General features: G+C 40.9%; 1 protein-coding gene across 1 annotated transcript in view; it reads left to right on the top strand.

The window, feature by feature from the left end:
- Positions 1–19,951, top strand: part of DNAAF9 (dynein axonemal assembly factor 9) — a 78,680-nt gene extending 58,729 nt beyond the window's left edge. Inside the window, exons 29-37 of the mRNA XM_034064779.1 lie at positions 1,680–1,717; positions 7,649–7,784; positions 8,128–8,214; positions 9,307–9,413; positions 10,122–10,196; positions 10,355–10,557; positions 12,495–12,560; positions 13,344–13,437; positions 14,930–19,951. Of these exons, the coding sequence (XP_033920670.1) occupies positions 1,680–1,717; positions 7,649–7,784; positions 8,128–8,214; positions 9,307–9,413; positions 10,122–10,196; positions 10,355–10,557; positions 12,495–12,560; positions 13,344–13,437; positions 14,930–15,042 (919 nt within the window). The 3' untranslated portion in view covers positions 15,043–19,951. The remainder of the gene's footprint in view (positions 1–1,679; positions 1,718–7,648; positions 7,785–8,127; positions 8,215–9,306; positions 9,414–10,121; positions 10,197–10,354; positions 10,558–12,494; positions 12,561–13,343; positions 13,438–14,929) is intronic.
- Positions 19,952–21,314: the final 1,363 nt, after the last annotated feature.

Consider the following 21,314-nt stretch of genomic DNA (forward strand, 5'->3'; position numbering starts at 1 on the left):
ATATATCTCTAATGGGTAAGGACTTCAAAATCTGGACAGTCGACAGTCTTCTTGTGTGCTTTTAAAAGTCATTCTTTTTAGCAATCTTTATTTAAGTATGATTAAGAATTGAGATGTGATCTCAGTTTGGGTTATCAATTGTATCACTGCTTTCGGGTATTAAATGAAGACTTTACAGATTTTAAACATGGAAGCAGTCCCAAGTTTAGTGAAAGAGAATGACAAAGCACGGAAGCAAAAGCATTGCAAGTATTGAAGCCTGATATCCTGGGTTACTGCAGAGGCAGAGGGTGGGGAGGAAACAGTGGCAAAGCCAAGTCACTGACATTTTAAACAGAGTGGTTTGGTTGCTGTTTCATAGTATACGTTCAGCAAATATGGAGCTAATTTCATAGATCTGTCTCTAAAATAGTCATACTTAAGTTTTGCCATTATGCCTTTCAAATGGTTTCATAAAAGTAAGTTAAAGCAGTTACAGTTTTGGGAGTTCTTAGCGTCAATTCTGTTTGTGATAAACCTGGGCATCACAGCTTAGAGGTGAACTCGCCAATAACTTAATAGAAGTGTGTTCCCTAAACTTCCTAGCTGCTTTTAGAACACTAACCAATGTGCTTTGCACTAGCCAATAAATAAATGTTATTTTACGGCTTTTTTGTCTCCATTACAAAGACTGTAAATAAATAATAAAGACTATAAAATATTGGTGAATTGCTGCTGGAATGGTGCTTAAACTTGTTCATTCCATAATTATAGGAAGCACAAGTTCTATTTTTAGATTTTGGGAGTATTTTAAGCTTACTAATGTGTTACTGTTCATGGTACTGAGTAGTATTTACAGCAGCAGTAGCTTGCAGTCCTTTGACTAACATTGTTTGTCTCCTCAAGTGCAGTAGCAATTGAAGGAAGAGGCTTAGCCTATGCTGTGGGTTATTTGTGTCTTGCTTTGAAGTTTCTCCTGATAAGAACTTGCCAAGTAGCCACATACTGCCCATGACAAACCTTTCAGTTGCAAAGCTTTGGCGAGCTCACTGTGAGAATCAAGAAGAGTGGTTTTAATGTTTGACTTGAGACTTTTGCAGTCCAGAAAGTCAATATCCTTTCCTGTCTCGAAGTTCATTACTGTAGAGCTTTAGCTGTCTCATGAACCTAGGATGGAGCTCTTCCCTCTGTTGAATAGCATACCATGGCAGGCAGAGATAGTTGAAGAGGGACTCTGCAGCTTTTGTGTGCATGGTAAAGCTCATAAAAATAGTTGTCACTTGTCTGACATGGTACCAGCGATTGCTGTGATGTGTACACAAAGCATTATGCACATAGAGCCCTTCCATAAAGAGTTCCCAGCACGTCTGGAAGGCACAATTCTTTAAGACAGCTGAAAATTCCTATTGTTTTAGTAGGAATTGAAGTAATGTTGAAGCCTTGCTGACTTCCTACAGAATCAATTGTGTGGTGGGAATTAGCTCTTAAATGCGTTAAAGAATTAAAACCATGTACAAAACTAAGTTTTGCAGAACTGAAAGAAAGACAGAACCTATGGGAATGTTCCAGTTATATGGAGTGAGGAAAGGGAATATGAAAATGGTTTGGATATGAAGTCGTTAGCTGTCAATGTCCAAATGAATGTAAATGCTTTACTTAATAATATCTACTCTTGATATATAAACTTCTGCTTTCTTTAGGCTTCTTTTTCCCAAGTTCTTGGACCAGTGTTCACAAGGTATGTGTCACTTCTCTTGACTTTGAGCTATACAGAACAAGTAGCTGAGCCATATGGCCAAATAAATACACTGTAAATGCATATAGTCAAAGGATCATAATAAGCTCTTGGAGGTAAGAACCATCTGTGCAGAACAGACAATCTCTGCCTACACTATTAAACATCACAGCCACCTGGAGAAGATGTAAGACTCTGGAGCATGATGCAAGACTGGACCATGATGCATTTTGGTTGTCCTCATCTGGAGGATGGGCTTCTTAAGACCATGAGTTAAGCTGCTTATCTTGAACTGCTGTAACTCATGCTATGTTGTTAATTTATGAGGAGAATGGACTGGGTTTGAGTTCTAGCATCTTTTGGGTCAGCATAAGGAAATGGAGCTTTCCTTTAATTTCTGCTGCTTTAGAAAGGGAAAAATGAGCTAGTTACTTTCTTCCCCATATCCTCTTCTTAATGCAGTATAGAGGATCCTCACAGTGTTCATTTGACATTGCAGCAGACAAAAAGCTCAGTTGCAGAAGAGCTGTTTCTTACCTATATATTTAGTTTGATATCCCGACTCTTGAGATGAATCATTGGCTGCACCATCCTCCTTGTCAGCCTTGGAACTTAGAGCTGGTGTTAGTCTAAGTTGGGATATCCTTCCTCCTGACACATCATCAAATAACTTTCAAGAGCAGAAGCAAATTTGACTCTAGCACCTTTACAGTTGTTTTTAACACTTGTGTAGCTGATTCACAACATTAAAACCACTATGTGGGATCTGTGCATACATATGAGAACAGATCTCTCCAGTCAGATAGTCTTTATTTTGGGCAGACTATAAGCTGAGGCTGAAACTGGATAGACCAATAACAGTTGAGTTGGTTTCAAGTCACTGTTAGACCGCAGTTACTGGAGCATGACTGATCTTACACTCGCATCTTCCCAAGTGAGCTGCAGGGCTGCTGTTGTTGTGTTTGTATTGAAATGCAGTTGTCAGAGTTGGGTGCTGCACTCTTCTGGTGCCTGTTTAGACTCTGTAGTACTGTTTTGCTGCCAGAATTATGCCACCTTTTATTCATGAGGGAGGGGAGCCCAAAAGAATGAAATCCAAAAGAATGAAGTTGTGAACAAGCACAAAAGTATGTAGGTGCTATTGTATAGATCATAGAATAGTTAGGGTTGAAAAAGACCTTAAGATCACCCAGTTCCAACCCCCCTGCCATAGGCAGGGATACTTCACACTAAACCATGTCACCTAAGGCTCTGTCTAACCTGGCCCTGAGCACTGACAGGGATGAAGCATTCACAGCTTCTGGGGGCAACCCATTCCAGTGCCTCAGCACCCTCACAGTAAACAACTCCTTCCTTACTTGAACACTTCCAGGGATGGGGCAGCCACAGCTTCTCTGGGCACCCTGTGCCAGGGCCTCATCATCTTCAGAAGGGAAGAGCTTCTGCTTCAGATCTAACCTGAACTTCTCCTGTTTCAGTGTAAACCCATCACCCTTGTCCTGTCCCTGATGATGAGTCCCTCTCCAGCATCCTTGTAGGCTCCTTCAGATACTGGAAGGCTGCTATGATCTGTATTTTATTCTTATTTGGAGAAAAATCTTGGTGCTACAAATTGGGGGACTGCCAAATAAATAACTAGCATTATTATAGCCATGGGTGAAAATGAAGAGAGCAGGAGAAGGCTAAGAGTGAAGAATATAACAAATTATCAAGAACTGCTGAGAAGTTCAGGGTGCACAAATGCCCTTTTTGGTTTATGCCAGAATAAAACAAATAAATACTCAGATCTGTCTTTTCAAGTCCATTTGTCCAGACCTTATTGGATGAGCATTTGTTCAAGGATGAACTAGAAGCAGCTTAGAACAAGCATAGCTAATTCTCCTATGGTCCAGACACTGAAAGAAGGGAAGAATATTGGTGGTTAGAAGAATATTCTGGCGGTGAATGGTTTATGCATGTTGCAAGGTTTTGTCATCTAGTTTTCAGATACAAGATGTGACATTAGATAGCCCAGAGGTCTGTTTGTGTGAACTGAATTGTTTTACATGAATAGGAGCAATTTTTGTGTAAGAAGGTCTAAGAGGAGAAGTATGCTTTGAACTGGGATGGGGTATGCTCTTAAACCTTCCAGACAAATGCACAATTGTATCACAAGTGAGGTAGATAATCTACGTCTGCATAATTGAGAATTCATTTCTGATGCAACAATAGCAATATTTCATATAACCCTGGAATCCCAGGTTGGAAAGGACCTTAAGGATCATATGGTCCAACCTTTCCAGGCAAAGCATGACCTACACCAGATGTCTCAGCACCCTGTGCAGCCCAGTCTTAAGTGTCCTGTGCTGGGGAACCACCACTTCCCTGGGGAGATGATTCCAGTCACTGCTTGTTCTCAGTGTGAAACATTTCCCTCTTGTACCCAGTTGGAATCTCCCCAGCAGTAACTTGTGCCTATCACCCCTTGTCTGACCCATGGGACTCCTTGTCCAAAGGGAGACTCTGTCTGCTTTGTATGCACCGTTTCAATACTGAACCATGGTGACAAGGTCTCCCTGAGCCTTCTCTTCTCCAGGCTGAACAGTCCCAGCTCTCTCAGCCTTTCCTCAGACATTACCCAGCCCTTGGATCATTTTGGTGCCCTTCTCTGGACCCTCTCCAGCCCATCCACATCTTTTTTGTACAGCTGGCACCAAAACTGAACCCAGTATTGCAGGGATGGCCTGACAAGTGCTGAGCAGAGTGGGATGTTTAGTGAGGCATTCACTTTGAGAGATGTTTATCTTACTGGTTTTGTGTGTCTTGCACCCCAATAACTACCTGGCCAATTTGGGGAGTGAGCAGACTTTCAGCCTTTTGCTGCTGCTTTCCATGTCTATCCTATTGCATGGCTTTCCCTGTGATGAAGGGGTACCTATGCATGTTATCAACATGACATTTTGCATGAGTTACACTTTTCAAAGCCGCAAGACGAACAGAAACAGATGAGGATCAGGGATAACTGATCAAGCCTCGAACAGAGTGACCAATTTTAGCAGCTTTGCTTTGTCTCTCCCTTGCATATTGGTTTAAACCTTCATAAAGATCTTGCTGCCATCTGTGTGCTGTAATTTCCTTTTGTCTCACTCATTCCAAGTATCCTTCCCTCTTTTCTTTGCTTGCACAGAAGCTGTAAGATGACACCTCACTAGTCTAAGTAATGTACATGCCTAATTACATTGGCATCTCTTGTATATGAAGTTGTTGTACAGATTTAGACATCACCATTATTAAATATACCCATTGTATGTTTAGGAGCAAAGAGGATCTGTTATTCCTGAAACCATACTTACTTTAAATCTATCCCTCCCATTTCTGTAGTGCTTCTATTGAACATGCATTCCCCAGGCTGCAAATAGTGCTTTCTTCACATGAGTATATAAATAAGGAATTAAACAGAAGTGGGTAGTCTTCAAAATGCCATAGAAACAGAGATGACAGTGATAATTTGAATAGGTTGAAATTATTTGTTACTGAAGCTGTGTAGGAACCTTCCAGTTCTCAAAGCTATTTTTCTTCTGGATTACACTACCTGTCGATCAATTCTGTATCATAGACTGTTGCCTGCCAGCACAGGGCCAATTCTTGGTTAATACTGACATCTGCCAGATTTATGCATAGGTGTGAGTGGAGCTGAAGCACATTCCCTGGCTCCGAGCATCTTCTGTTACTTCCAAGCTTTGTGTGGGAGTTTATAAGCAAGAGTGACAGCTAGTGCCCAAAAGCTGTTCCTTTAGACAAGCACAAATGAAGCAGAGATTGATGGAGACAGAGCATAGGTGGTGAGCATGAGACAAGATGCACAGGTTTCTGATTTCCTCAATATATTCTGCCTTGAATCTTTTCCTTCACTGTAAGCTTTGCCAGCTTAGTCCTTGATGAATTACCTGGTGTTTCTAACTGTAAATGCTTCACAGCGTTTATGTTACACAGTCCTTTTACTGTTCTGTGCCACTTAAATGCCTAAAGGAGCTCCAAGAAACCTAGAGGAGGGGCTTTGACCAGGGGCCTGTAGGGACAGGACAGAGGGGAATGGCTTTAAGCTGCCAGAGGGAAGATTGAGATGCGATGAGAAAGTATAACTATGTTTTTAATTACACTTGACCTTTAAATCATTATCAAGTTTGGGGATATTAAGAAGAAAACCCCACTGCACACTTAGCACACCTACAGTGTAGTTGTTGATTACCTTATTCATACTTTCCATCTTAACTGCGTGGTGTGCATACTTATTTCAGGCACATGGGTGACCGAGAGTTCTATGTGTGCTTGTTGCTGTTATCCTCCCACCCTACCTCTCTCAAGAGCAACTGTGTAATAGAGAAAACACAGATATTTCCAGAATTGGATTGGAAACTTATGGGGGAGATGAAAAAAAGGAGAAATATCAATGAAGGAAACTTGCTATTATTAAAATTCTAGCTTGAAAGGGTCAGTGATGCAAGTGACAGTGACTGGGAGGATGTGGTATAATTTTGGTGCCCCAGAAACACTTGGGAGAGAAATTTCCGTTGTGCAGCCTCTGCAAAGGAATCGTGTACTTTAGTGACTTCTGTAAAGGTAGGGAATAACTGTAGAGAGCAGGTCATGAGGTGAGTTCCATCACACATTCTGTTTTGAATAGTGGTGAGTTGAGCCGAGAAGAGAAGGCTCCAGGGAGATCTTAGGGCAGCTCTCAGTGCCTAAAGGAGCTACAAGAAACCTGGAGAGGGGCTTGGGACAAGGGCCTGTAGGGACAGGCCAAGGGGAATGGCTTGAACCTGCCCAAGAGAGGGGAGACTGAGCTGAGCTCTTAGGCAGAAGCTGTTCCCTGGGAGGGTGCTGAGGCGCTGGCACAGGGTGCCCAGAGAAGCTGTGGCTGCCCCATCCCTGGCAGTGCTCAAGGCCAGGTCGGACACAGGGGCTTGGAGCAGCTGCTGCAGTGGAAGGTGTCCCTGCCTGTGGCAGGGGTTGGAACTATCAGTGATGCCAACTTCAAATCTTGGAAAGCTTTGGCTTAGGAAGAGTAACCATTTCTTCAATGAAATCCTTGGCACTAGGTGCAAGGTGAAGGCACACTTAAGTCTGAAAAAGCTGAGCCTTTTGGGGAAATGAGACTCAGGACAAATAGTGATCCCATTGTTTTTCTATGTTCTCTTTTTTGATGCCTTGAATTCAGTCTTGCCATAAGAGTGCCATGCTAGGGAGGGACTATTCATTAGGGACTGTAGTCATAGGACAAGAGGTAATGGGTTGAAACTTAAACAGCAGAGGTTTAGACTGGATATAAGGAAGAAATTTTTTACTGTTAGGGTGCTGAGGCACTGGAATGGGTTGCCCAGGGGAGTTGTGAATGCTTCATCCCTGGCAGTGTTCAAGACCAGGTTGGACAGAGCCTTGGGTGCCATGGTTTAGTGTGAGGTGTCCCTGCCCATGGCAGGGGGTTGGAACTAGATAATCTTGAGGTCCTTTCCAATCCTAACTATTCTATGATTCTATGATTTAGGAGTCTTTCTTTAAACACAGAGACAAACCCCCACATCTTTCTCTTATTTTTGGAAGTGGCAACTGTCAGGGTCCAGAATACTGATTTTTAGCTGTTTAGCCAATCCTTCTACACATTGAATTTGCTAGAGGCTTTAAACCTTAGTTTAAACTCTTAACTTAACTTAACTTAAACTCTTCCTCAGATTGATTCTTGCATGAATTTATTCTTTTAATTAATTGGTTTTTGTGATTTATTGATTCTGAAGTGTTTCTGTTAGATGAACCATTCCTTGCTTGTTGTTCTCATTAGTAACTCTAATGTAGTGAGATGGAAGGAAAATAAGAGGAGAATGTCTGTTACATCACTTGTTTAGCAGTCACTGTTGCACACCTGACTTCTGTAAACCATCCTCTGATCTCCGTCCACAGGCCTAGTGAGTAACGTGGTTTTCACAAGTCACGCCACCGAGCAGAAGCATCCGCTCCTCATGCAGCTGCAGAGCCTCATCCGAGCAGCAAATCCTGGTGTTGCCTTCATCTTGGCTGAAAATGGAGTTGTGACTAGGTAATGTTGATCACTGTGCAGTATTTGTCGCTTGGGGCAGATTGGGACACTTAGAAACCTGTATTCTCTTGTTTTACTCTGGTAACTTACACAAAGAAGATTCAGATTCTTCTTAATTGCTTCTCATGCAAAAGCAGCTTCCCTTTATAGTCATATAAATATAGGTTTTAGGAAACTTATTTTGTTAGCAGAGTATGACTTATGTTACTGTCATACTAAGGGAAGAATACTCTTACTGTGACTAAACTACTCTTTACTGTGACTAATGCTGTTTTATGTAAGTTACATACAGATAGCAGCCATTTTCTTGAACTTAAGAATCTTCATCTTTATCTCTTTATAGGAATGAGGACATTGAATTAATTCTCTCAGAAAGCAGTTTTTCAAATCCTCAGATGATGAGAGTTCGGTATTTGATGTATCCTGGCTGGCAAGTATCTAGGCTAACTATTAAAACTATTTTTTCTAATTAACTTGAAGATTAAAAAGTCTTACTAACTTAGTTTTTATGTTTTTATCAAGACTACTCATTTGGAACAAGCAATAGCTTTATAAATCACTTTTTAAAGAGAGCTGATGAGTTTGCTTAGTAGATACACGATTGCTGTCCTTTTATGGGGAAAAGGATCCTTTCTGGACACCATTTAAATGAATGGCAAAATTACTGTTGCTTTTCAGAAGAATAGGAAAGAACCCTCTGGGAATAAGCTGGGAAGGCTTGGGATGGGTGAGGTCAATAATGACTGGAGTAATTTCATTCTGACAGCTATTCAGCCTTACTGGAATGAACTTGCTATGTCAGCCTAGCTATTAGCAGGACAATTATTCATAAACCCCAGCAACGTTATTGACAGTCTTGGCAGAGGTGGAGGCCACAGTAATACGTGGTACCAAGCTTGCCATTTAATACTGAGTGATATTTTGCATGGTTCAGGGTTCTTTACACATCTTGTTGCAGTTATCCATGCTGCACCTATTTGGCAGAAAATACAGACCTGTCAGGCTTCATAACTGCTGCCTGACTGGTTTCTAGTTAGGTTCATAGTGCTGGAAGCACAATTTATTTACCGTGCCTTGCCAGCCCTGTGTGTATGTATATCTTTATTCATAATGCTTGCTCAAAATTTGATGCAAGTGAAGCACCTGAAGTAAATTGGCACAAAACTCTGAATGTCAGAGCTGCTTGTGGATTGTGGGAGCCAAAGGGAGAGGGAGAAAGAAGGAAAAGAAAGTATTCAAAGCTTTTAGACAACTGCTAATCTATTTGATAATCATAGAATGGTTTGGGTTGGAAGGAAGCTTAAGATCATCTAGTTCCAACCTGCTGCCATGAGCAGGAATACCTCCCACTAGATCAGGTTGCTCAAAGCCCCATCCAACCTGGCCATAATATGCAAGAATAGTATGTAGATGGTATGTAACTAAAGAAAATGGCAGCAAAAAGAGCATCATTGGGGTCCTGGGTGCTTTGAACAACCTAATACTGTTAATATCCCAGTAGTAACACAATATTGTCTTTAAGGTATGAAGGCAAATATGGAGCCGGGTCTGTCTTCCCTCCAATGGTCCAGATCTGTGTATGGTTTAACCGTCCTCTAGAGAAGACAAGATTCGTGACCAAATGTAAAGGTACAGATGGAACTTTGACTGAGTTGATCGAAATCCAAGTTGGAAATACTGAGGGGGAGAGGGGAAGGAAGGCACTGACGTAGCACAGTTATTTAATTACTGCTGAAGTAAACTTCTAATTGAAAATTCAGCTTTCCTTCCTTCAAGTACAGTAAATCATCCTCTTTAGTGTCTGCTCTGGGAAAATGACCCATGATTTTGTTCAGCTGAGAAGCTAATTTAATTTGGGGTTTCTAGAGACACTTATCTTCATATGGTAGCTTTTTATTTTGTGTTTAATTTTATTTGGTGGTGTTGAAATAGTTTATAAGTGACCATTGGCTTCTACTTTTTATGCCAAATAATGTGTTGTAGTTACTAGAAAATAGGCTCAACTCCGTGTTAGGCTGCTAGAATAGATATATATAATCATGCCTTTCCTTCTTTCCATAGCAAGACAATGTTAAGGAGCACCAGTTTGCTTTCCATACACACTGTAAGCCTGCATTAAGCCAAACACATGGTATTTCCCACCTACCCCATAACAAAGAAATGAGAACATATAGAGATTCCTCCTTGGAATTAATAGAGATGTTACGTAGTGGGGCTCTGGAGGGCACTACAGCTTTGGGATGTGCATTAGAGACCTGTAGTATAGGTCTGACCAGAAGCTACACCAGGAAGAAGGAAAATAAGTGAGATAATCTGTTTGTCTTCTGTTTCAAACAGCGATTAAATCATTGCTCAAGCCGAGTCCTTTCTCTGGAAACATTTATCACATCATGGGCAAAGTTAAGTTTTCAGGTAAGGGCAAATTACTACGTAGGCATTGTCTTGTGATTGCATCTCTCTATATAAGAACACTTTTTAATGGACTGTATTCTTTCTACACCAACGTGTTGATGTTAAATTAGATCAGCACTTATCAAGACGTTTTCTTTCTTGCCTCTTCTCCTTGTTAGATTCTGATAAAGTGATTGAAGTCTGTCACAACACATCATCTAATTCACTAAGCCTTGTGCCTGTTCAGGAGGGTCCAACTCCTCCTGATTCAAGAGGTGATAACAGAGACTGCAGCAATCAACAGGAGTGCTTCCTTGTGTTTGTTGGCTGCTCTCTTAAGGAAGAGGATATAAAAGACTGGCTCAGAGAAACAGCAAAACAGGTTCGTGGGCATGCTTATGTTCGTTGAGTGTGATCTGGTTTGCATTTCTTACCAACAAAAGGAGGATTCTGAGTGTCTGGATGAAACTTGGGGGGGCTTAAAAATCTCCTTTCTCTTCTACCAAGGTATTTATGATTCCAGGGTGTAAATGTGTTTCAGAAAGAGGAGTAATAGTTTGCAAATGTGCATTGTAATTTGTGTATTGTTTTAATATCTGCTACAGCTTATTCATGGATTGAGCTGCTCTTGAACACTTGAGCAAATGGAGTATGTCCAGAATAAACACAAGATGATTTAGCTGAGACGTGATTGCCAAAAAACTGAAGTGTAGTATGAAATAAATCTTCTTGAAGTACCTGAATGCTGCAAAGCTGAAAACTTGTTTTGATTCACTAAATTAAACCTTACTGGAATTAATCCACTGAAATGGAGGGTAGTTCTTTTCATTTTTGTCTGGCTTAATTTGTCAAGTGTGCAGCTATGTAAGGCTTTTTCTGCATGACTAATGTACCCAGGCAATAGAAGTTGGAGTAGAGAACATGGAATATACACATCCTAAGAAGCCTAGAAGGCATATCTTGCAGCTTTGGTTCTTGCTAACTTTGCATAGTGAGTAGTACAACCTGACCAGGAATGCAGGGTAAGATGGTTCACTGCTACATAGCCAGGTCATAGCAGCAGGCATTACATTCATCAGGCTGCACATCAGGGTCTTAAGAAGTGAATCCTGATGCAGAAATACACTTGGACAGAAACTGTTCAGCCATGCAAATGACATTTTTTAGCATTCTAGTTGGAACATGAGCCTATAGTTCCATTGTGCCTTTTGGTGATGCTCGTTTTGGCACATTTATTACTTATAATGCTCATGGTTACTTTATGGCTTAGGATTTGGAGAGTATCTCTAGAAAGTTGTGTAGGAAGGGAAAAAGTTTCTTCCAGATCTTTGCTGGAGCTGTTTCTAAGCATCTTCAGGTTCTTCCCTCTGTTCTCCTGGCAGGTTGTTACTTGAAGTACACATTTTCTGTGCTGATATCTCATACTCTGTACATATCACATGGGGAATAGAGGGAGAGAAATGCTTTTGGCATGTAAGGAAGCTCACTATGGAATACTATTTTAAGTTTATGAAAACTTGGAGCTAAAATGCTATCTCAAGTGTGAAGCTGAGCAGTTGAAGACTACAAATAGGCTTTGCACAGTCTCACTATTCATGGCTAATTCAGGGTTCTGAGCATTACTGCATGCTACTTGAAAGAAATGAGGTATAAAACTCCTCAGACTAAAAACTAGGTTGTTTTTCTGTTCCTGTGCCAGTTTTCTTCACTTTTTGCAATAAAGCCTTATTGAAATTGTGTTCTTTAAGATACTTTTAGAATTTGACTTTTCTACAAGTGCTTTATGTAAGATCACTTGATTTTTACTTTTGTTTGCAGAACAAAGTTGAGTGCATAGATATAATTGAATAATTCTCTCTATAAACCCTATTTTATAATACATGCTATTAAAAGGAGTACTTGTATGCTTGAGCATAGTCACATGTGATCATAGATTTCACTACCATTATCTGCAGTTTTAAGAAAGAAATTTTCTGTTTGTGGTTTTGGTTTGGGTGTTTTCTGTTTCTTTTTTTGGATGTAATGAAACTGTAGGATTACATTGTCACTCAGAAGGTGTATATAGACTCATAGAATGGTTTGGATTGGAAAGGAGCTTAAAGCTCCTCCAGCTCCAACCCCTGCCACAGGCAGGGACCCCTTCCACTGGAGCAGCTGCTCCAAGGCCCTGTGTCCAACCTGGCCTTGAGCACTGCCAGGGATGGGGCAGCCACAGCTTCTCTGGGCACCCTGTGCCAGTGCCTCAGCACCCTCAAAGTAAAGAATTTCTTCCTTATCTATCTGTCTATGTATCTAACTGGGATCTAATTCTTCATACAGAAACCTCAGAGGAAAGCCCTCAAAACCAGAGGAATGCTAACTCTTCAGGAAATAAAAAACATTCATGTAAGTAGAAGCAATTAATAGCAAGCCTTTCTTTTGGCTTATTTTCTTTAATATGCATTTGTATGATAGAGCACCTCCCATACCTACCATAACAAATGTGCTCAGCACTAAATTATTATGGCACTTACTGTTTGTTGATATACTTGAAACACAACTGAGCCTGTCCAGGAGGCATTTGAGATATAAATCTTGGTGTTATCACAGAGCTTCAAGTTAGCTCTGAAAAGCAGGGGGAAGTGTTACAGAATCATCACAGCCTGGTTTGTGTTGGAAAGGACCTGAAAGCTCATCCAGCTCCAATGGCCCTGCCATTGTCAGGGACCCCTTCCACTAGAGCAGGTTGCTCCAAGTCCCTGTGTCCAGCCTGGCCTTGAGCACTGCCAGGGATGGGGCAGCCACAGCTTCTCTGAATGTTGGACAAGTGCACACTTTTTGTTACTGTAATGGTCTTTCCCTGTGTTTTTTCCCTTTTCTGTGCTGTGCAGGTTAAGATCCCAAATGCCTAATCCTGCCCTCATCAACTGTTTATAGGCTGTAAGAGCTGGAATTGGGTTCCTAAGAATTTGGCATGGCTATGCATAGTGTTGCTGTCCAGAACTCCCTTAGTCTCGATGGTTGTCATTTCTCATGCTGTCTTTTATAGCCAGGAGCTATACCTTCCTCCAGGGCTGTTAAATTCCTTCTGCTGAGTTTTTCTTTTATCTATTTAAGTTTGTTAGGACTGTCTCTAAGCAATGCTGAGCTTTAAATGTTTAATCTATGCTGTATTCTGTCTTAATATAGGTGAAACGCCACTTGGATCCGCTTCCAGCTGGTTATTTTTACAATGGGACCCAATTTGTGAATTTTTTTGGTGACAAAATGGATTATCATCCATGTATCCTTTAAAATGTGGGGTTCTTTTTGGTGAGGGCTTTTAGGTAGGCAACAGCCTATGCAAATCTGAAATGCAGAGTGTCTAAGCAGATGATATGGTAAAGAGCCAGTTCGATTTGCAGGTGGTAATCTGAAGTGAAAAGTTTAGTTCCTTCAATCTGTGCATGGCTACTTGCCATTCCGAGCTAACTGTTAAATCACTTCAGAGATAGGATCTAAAAAGCAGAGTAGAACCAACCAAACAATTCCCCAACTGTACATGAGCTCACACAGAGCATAATTTATGGACCACAGCTTGTCAAAGAAATCCTTTTCAAGCCAAATAGTGCTGTAATATTGCATAATGCCTGGTCATGACTAATAAAACTTCCAAATGAATATAATCTTGTGTGCAGGCATGTGCGTGCACACACTCAAGTCAAAACAATGGGGGTTCTTTTAGGTTTTACTACAGAATCCTTTTCTTCTGCCACATATTTTGTGGTGAAGCTGATGTTCAGTGATTGCTCTCGTTTTGTATGAGGGAAACCTTAGTGGATGCACTGTAGGAATGTTCTGAACAGGGTGTTCAGGTTAGGTGGGGAGGTGCATCTTTTTGTTATCACTTTTAAAACTCAATCAGGTAAAGCCTTATTTTAAAACCACTTCAGCTTAGCAGTGATTTACTGACCAAGTTGTGGCGTATACACACTTGTACATGCACTGTCCTTGCTGGTCTTGTTTGGTGTCAGTGGACAGAACGTGAACTAAAGCTGAAGTTGGATGCTCTACGTTTCTTCCCAGAGGTTGCTTTTATTTAAACCTGATCACGTTTCTGTTTTTGGCAAGAAACACCACAGTAATACTAATGTTCCAGTGGATTCCCGTTCTCCTTTCTTGTGTTCATCACTTCCCATTGTTTTTTGTCTTTGTTTCATTATCATTTTCAAATCTGGTTTTCTATTCCAAGTTTACTTTTCACTTTATCTTGGACACGCTGCACAAAAGTCCAAGTGGATTCTGTGATTCTGTTTTGGAGTAAGAACAAACAATAGTTTTCTGTGTCTGATGGGACAATTTTAACTTTGAAACCACCTCCTACTCCTGGTATAATGTCAGAAAATAGTCTTAATAATGCACTTTGACTTCAGTGTCCACCATCTTGGTGTTTGGCAATACAAGATACAGGCACTCGTTGACCACTTGGGGATGATTTGAATGTGGGGCAGAGATTTTTTAGACTTCCACTTAACCAAAATAGTTGTAAACATCTGCAAACCTTCTGTAGTTTTGCTGTTCTTATATTCTTCCTCTTGATTGGGAAATGTCTATTGTGCAACTCCTTTATTTCCCAGTAATACGGAGTAGTTGTGGTTAGGTCTGACTGTGGGACTCCCAGAAGGTAATACATTGGATTTCTGCTTTCAGTAAGTGTCCCTGAACCGACACCTACTTCCAACCTGTATGTTCTTTGCTATTTGTATCAATGCTTTTCCTTAATGTTTAAAAATCAGTGATGGACCAATTCATGAATGATTACTTGGAGGAAGCCAACAGGGAGATAGAGAAGTACAACAGAGAACTAGAAGAACAAGAGTATCATGATCTCTTTGAGCAGAAGACATAAGCATGTGTGTTGGGTGCATTTTCTGAATCACCTACTGTCAGTAACCAAAAATGCTGTTGTCCTTGCTAGAAACTTAAGTGTAATGACAGTTTTCAGCACTCCTTTTAAAACTTAAAGAGATCATTCCTGTAAGGTTGGCATTTTAATATGGTAACTGCTTAACTGTTTGTACTGTCAGGTTTGCTTCCACTTCACCTTAATTCCAGACTGTAAAAAGCATCACTTGGAATCTCTGGCTAGTAGTGGAAACTTACGTAAAAGAAGAAGAAGAAAAGAAGCAAAACTGTATTTCCTAATAGGTCAGAATGCAATCATGGAATTGGTCTGTCATGCAGGTAATCAAATGACTTTAATCTCTGGGTGTCCCTTGAAACTTGTTGCACAGGAGCAGTGGGATCAGTATGTGGAACTGGGGGATGTTCCTAAAGCGAGAAATGGGGGAGCATTTAAAACACTCGGAAGAGTACCCAGTCCCACAGCTGTTATGGTGTTCCCTAAGCGAGAAATGGGGGAATGCTTCAAAAACTTGGAATAGTGCTGATTCCACAGCTGTTAGGTTGTTCCCAAAGCGAGAAATGGGGGAACCTGTAAAAAACTCAGAAGAGTACTTAATCCCACTGCTGTCAGGGTGTTCCCAAAGCAAGAAATGGTAGAATGCTTCAAAAACTTGGAAGAGTACCTAATTCCACAAGTGTTATGGTGTTCCCAAAGCGAGAAATGGGGGAACAGTTAAAAAACCTGGAATGGTGCTAATCCCACTGCTGTCAGGATGTTCCCAAAGCGAGAAATGGGGGAACAGTTAACAAACTTGGAATAGTGCTAATCCCACTGTTATCAGTGTCCGACTGTTGTCAGGGTGTTCCCAAAGCAAGAAATGGGGGAATGCTTCAAAAACTTGGAATAGTGCTGATTCCACAGCTGTTAGGGTGTTCCCAAAGCGAGAAATGGGGGAACAGTTAGCAAACTTGGAATAGTGCTAATCCCACTGTTATCAGTGTCCAACTGTTGTCAGGGTGTTTCCAAAGCAAGAAATGGGGGAACAGTTAAAAAACCTGGAATGGTGCTAATCCCACTGCTGTCAGGGTGTTCCCGAAGCGAGAAAAGGGGGAACACTTAAGAAACTCAGAAGAATCCCTTAATCCCACTGCTGTCACAGTGTTCCCAAAGCGAGAAATGGGGGAACCTGTAAAAAACCTCAGAAGAGGGCTAATCCTACAGCTGTGAGGCTGTTCCCAAAGCGAGAAATGGGGGAAACAGTTAACAAACTCAGAAGAGTACCTAATCCTGCAGTTACCACAGTGTTCCCAAAGCGACAAATAGGGGAACACTCAGGGATCTGCATTTTTCTGAGACCCTCGTGTGTCTCATCCCCTCTGCACAGATTGAACCTGCAGTTGAAAGTTTGGCTTGTCTAAAGCAAAGACATTCATAGATTTCAGGGTGAAACAAGATTAAGTGGAGAGAGATCTTGTTTTCTACCCAGTTATTGGTGTGCTAGAAAATACATGGCGTAAGTGCTGGTATTCCACAACTTGCCATTGCTTAGAAGCTTATTTCTGAAGGCTTATTTCAGCACAAGAAAACTTGAGCAGAGCAAGAGACAAGGGAGATTCTGAAGCTGAAGATTTCCTTGTTGTGAAAGTGACTGATTTCCAAAGGTCAAAAATACACTTGAAGGATGGAAAGAACTTGTTTGTGAAGCTTTCAGAAGAATTTGCACGTCCTAGCATTTCACTAAACTGATGCACCAGGTTGTAAGTACTTTACAAGAGAACCTTAATAGCTACTAAATAATATAATAGGGATTCTGGCAACTTGTCCTTTAACCTAATTTGCTACAAATTTCAGTGAGATTTCATAGCTCACCGCTGAAGGATTACAAGGTAACCCAGCAGCTACTTAAAGGTAATTATTGAAGCCTATTTGAATAACCGGATTATTGTAGCATGCTGTGTGTTCAGAATGTAGTGCAACAGTCCAGGAGGAATTCTTTATTTTCATATTCCTTTGCCTGAGGAACAGCTCAATCTGTTAATGCAACTGCAGCTTTTTAGTCAGATGTATGTAATGCAGTAAGAAGTGGGATGAGTAATTCCTTACAGTACACTTAAAATACTTGTAACATGTCCATGCAGTCTCTTTCTGTGGCAGGAAAATGGGATTTAACTCCTGCCGCCAAACCTAAGGCTAAATACAGTTTTATGCCTTCCTTAAGAGATGTATTTTTTACCTTTGGAATATGAAATGGCTGAAATTTCAATAACTGAAACACCTTTTAGGTAGACTTTCAGTACACGTTGCTACTAGCTGGCTTGGTGCCTGCGCTGTGGTAGCTGCGCAGCACAGAGGTGGAATTCCAGGTGCTGCAGGTTGGGATCTAGCTGTTGATAAGGTTTCGTTCCTAGCTTTTCCTCTAGATTTAAGAAGCTGTCTGAATTTAAGAGTTAATTTTCGTTTTGATTTTGCACACCACGAGACTTTATAAACTACTTGTATCCTGTTCAAGTACAATTAAAAGCCAGCGATTAGTTTGTGTTTCTAGGCTTTGTGGGGTAACCCATGTTACAGGTATAGAGCATCATGATAAGGCTCGTGAGTTTATCTATGCATGGCTATACTTTAGTCTTAAGATACTGTAGTGCCTGGTAGATAAGTGTAGCTAGCAGTGAATTGGGGGGGGGGGCTAGCAAGTGGTTTACAAACTAAGTACAATTGGTTGCATGTAACTATTGATTGAACCAGGATTATTAGAATAGAAATTCCTGGTCGTAACACTGCAATAAAAAGGGGCATTAGAGAATTCTTTGCAAATTCTAGTTCTTTACCAGTAAACTTAGTGTAAACCCAGTGTGCTCCTTTCCAGTACCAGTTATCTAATCTGCAAAGCCATATTTCTAGACTAGTGGTATGACTATGTAACGTCGGAAGAAACACCAGTGGTTGGGACCATGGGCATGTCGTCGATGCTTCGTCTCAACTCCTAAGTCAATATCAGAGTAGATTTAAGTGCAATTGACCAATAGATGAAGATACTGTAGCTTATTTTGCTCTGCTGAACTCTTTTTAAGGACTCCTATTTGTGCAGCTCTCAAAAAGAAACGTTGAATGGGGCTGATGGAACAAGTCGTATTAAATTATGAGATGCCCCATGAACAAAAAGGAAATGAGTATTCCAAAATTGGCTGCTACTGTGCAAATGGAGCTGTTCCTTAAAAACTGAAGCAGAAGAGCTCGGAACAAAGGCCTAGTATACTTTATACTGTACTGCATGCTATATGGTAATAGCTGTGTATTAAGAAGACCTTTCACCATACTGGTACTATTTCAATTCATATATTTTGGTATGGAAAGAAATTGATTACCTCAATTACTGGTGGGTTGGTTTGGGTTTTTTTCCTTAGTTTTTAACTGTGACTTTAAAACAGGGAAAAAAAGATACTGAAATAGTGAAACTGTGACAATGATATCCTTTAAACTTAGTAGTGCCTTGCAGGTGACCCCATTTATTCCTGAAGCATACAATAAATGGGTGTCATGGGTTGTATTGCTTGCACCCACTTTTTGGTTTTTAAAGGAAAAACAGTCTTGGTGAAAGGACTTAAAAATTAACCTAGTGAAAGAATATTAGCACAAATGGTTAAACTGTATTAAAGGAAACTCTTTGAGGACTACAATGTGTAAATGCCTGATGCTGCTGATCGTTTAAGAGCAGTTGCTGATTATTTTGGAGTCCCTTCTAACAATCAGCAGCACTTTTGTTTTTGTAGAAGAGGGTAACTTTTGTACTCTGGTGGGAGAGTTTATACTGTACCAAACCCCATCTATAGGGTAATCTGGTTTCCTCACTCGAAGTTAAGGTGAGGATCCAGATACTTCTAGTTTTGAAACTCTTTTTAGCTACTGTAAAACTATTAAAACAAACTAAAAGCACCATTGCTAAGCCACAAATGTTTGGATACACAAGAAGTGCCATTACACTGTTCCTTTCTGTTCACTGTATTCTGGGAATTGGTGACAGTTATCATTGTGTCCAGGCATTTCTGATCTGGTGAAGAAGTGCTGAGAGTCCTCAAGGGGTTTACGTGCTTTGCTGACCTTCATGTTAGCGGCTTGTGGTGGTGGTTTTGTTACTTTCCTCACCGAGAATGAGTGTGATCAGGAGTTACTGAAGTTATAGGGAGAACAAAATGTGATGAACTTAGGAGAGGAACATGTGCAACTGGATTCACGCTGCAATCTCGGAGTATTTTACCTTTAAGCTGTGCAATTTGGTAGTAGTCTGATTTTACACTTTGCAATTAACATAAGGGATTGCAAGGAGGATTTAAGTTGCACGTAAAAGTTCCCTAATAAGTTTTCTTTTATTATTATTATTATTATTATTTTTAATTGAAACTTTTCTGAATTTGCACAGATTTAAGCTCTGGAATACATTTGGTATTCTTAAAAGGGAAAAAAAAACCCAATTGCAACTAGTAGAGTGAATTGTAAACTGTGAGTTGGTAGAACCGCGTTGTTGATCTAATTTTAGATTGTTTAAAGATGTTACCTCAGAAAGCTAGTGAGAAACTGCTTCGTTTTGACACAAGGGTCAGATACTCATGTAACACTTCTCACTTTACAATGTGCCAAAATTCACTTTTATACTAGTTCTCAATGCTTTAATATTTGCAACTTTAAGTTAAGAACTTGTCTTTACAAACACTACTGTAACTTCAGTTCAACTGAATGGTGTGATTGAAGCTTTTTGCCTATTGTATTTATTACACAACTTGATCCAGTAAATATAAAATTACCTTTCCATTTATTTTTGTATTGTTTTACATGTTTATACCTGCAGTTTTGTGTGACTTTTACACCTGTAACTCGGATGTGATGGAAGGAGCAAATAAACAGTATCCATCTGCTGTCGGTCTTTGACTCCTTTAATAAACTACTTCCTAAACTTGAACTTTAAGCTTTTTAAGCAGTTTTCTTCTCAAATGATACTTTTCTAAACTGGTGGGAAGGTGACTGGTTTATATTCAAACTAAATTGTAAAGAGTTAAGTATTTAAGGTTGATTTTTATTTTGTCAGGGGTGGGTTTATTAAGCTGTGATTTTAAGTTTAGACCTTATTTTTTGTGCTTCTGATTGAGTAAAATAGAAAACTTGTTGCAGGAGGACAAGGAAAGGATGCTCCTGCTCTGGGGGGGACCCCTCTGCAGCCCTGATCCAGCTCTGGAGCAGCAGCACAAGAGGGACGTGGAGCTGCTGGAGAGAGGCCAGAGGAGGCCATGGAGCTGCTGCGAGGGCTGGAGCAGCTCTGCTCTGGAGCCAGGCTGAGAGAGCTGGGCTGGGGCAGCCTGGACAAGAGAAGGCTCCTCAAGGGGAGAGCCCAGAGCAGCTCCAGTGCCTAAAGGGGCTGCAGGAAAGCTGGAGAGGGGCTTGGGACAAGGGCCTTTAGGGACAGGCCAAGGGGAATGGCTTGAACCTGCCCAAGAGAGGGGAGACTGAGCTGAGCTCTTAGGCAGAAGCTGTTCCCTGGGAGGGTGCTGAGGCGCTGGCACAGGGTGCCCAGAGAAGCTGTGGCTGCCCCATCCCTGGCAGTGCTCAAGGCCAGGTTGGACACAGGGGCTTGGAGCAGCTGCTCCAGTGGAAGGGGTCCCTGCCTGTGGCAGGGGTTGGAGCTGGAGGAGCTTTGAGGTCCCTTCCAACCCAAACCAGCCTGGGATTCTACAAGTCAGGAAGAGCAAAACCCTTAACTAATATAAAGATTAAAAAGCTTTAAAAGGCAATTGATAATGGGGATGTCTGCTCCTCAAGTTTCATTCCCAAAGAGAGATCAGTTGGATTTTTCTGGATAAATCTTAGCCCTTGAGTCAGAGATTGAGTCATGTTCCTTGGTCTCAGCTATCTAAATCTGGTGAGTCTGGTACTATCTGCAGAGGTTTCCATTCTGCTTCATTTTTCACAAGCTCCTCTACCTTCCAGTGTAAATACCCCTGGAATGTCTTTGCCTCCATGTCCATAGCTTCATAAATTAAACTCACTTCATTAGAGTAATGAATTCACAACAGGAATTGCACATAAATGGAGCACTTGCCAATTGAATAGCTCTGGGTTTGGCTCCCATTGTCCATTTTCCAACAAGGTGCTTGTGTGATCTCTCCTATTGAATTTGCTTAAAATAAACCTTCGGGGTAGTTTGATGTCTTGGTAGGAAAGAAAACACCCAATGGGCAAGGCCTGGAGGATTTCAATAGCTTTATTGCTCCAGGACAGGCAAAAAA

Source organism: Melopsittacus undulatus, chromosome 7 (assembly GCF_012275295.1).
Source record: "Melopsittacus undulatus isolate bMelUnd1 chromosome 7, bMelUnd1.mat.Z, whole genome shotgun sequence".
NCBI classification, from domain to species: domain Eukaryota; kingdom Metazoa; phylum Chordata; class Aves; order Psittaciformes; family Psittaculidae; genus Melopsittacus; species Melopsittacus undulatus.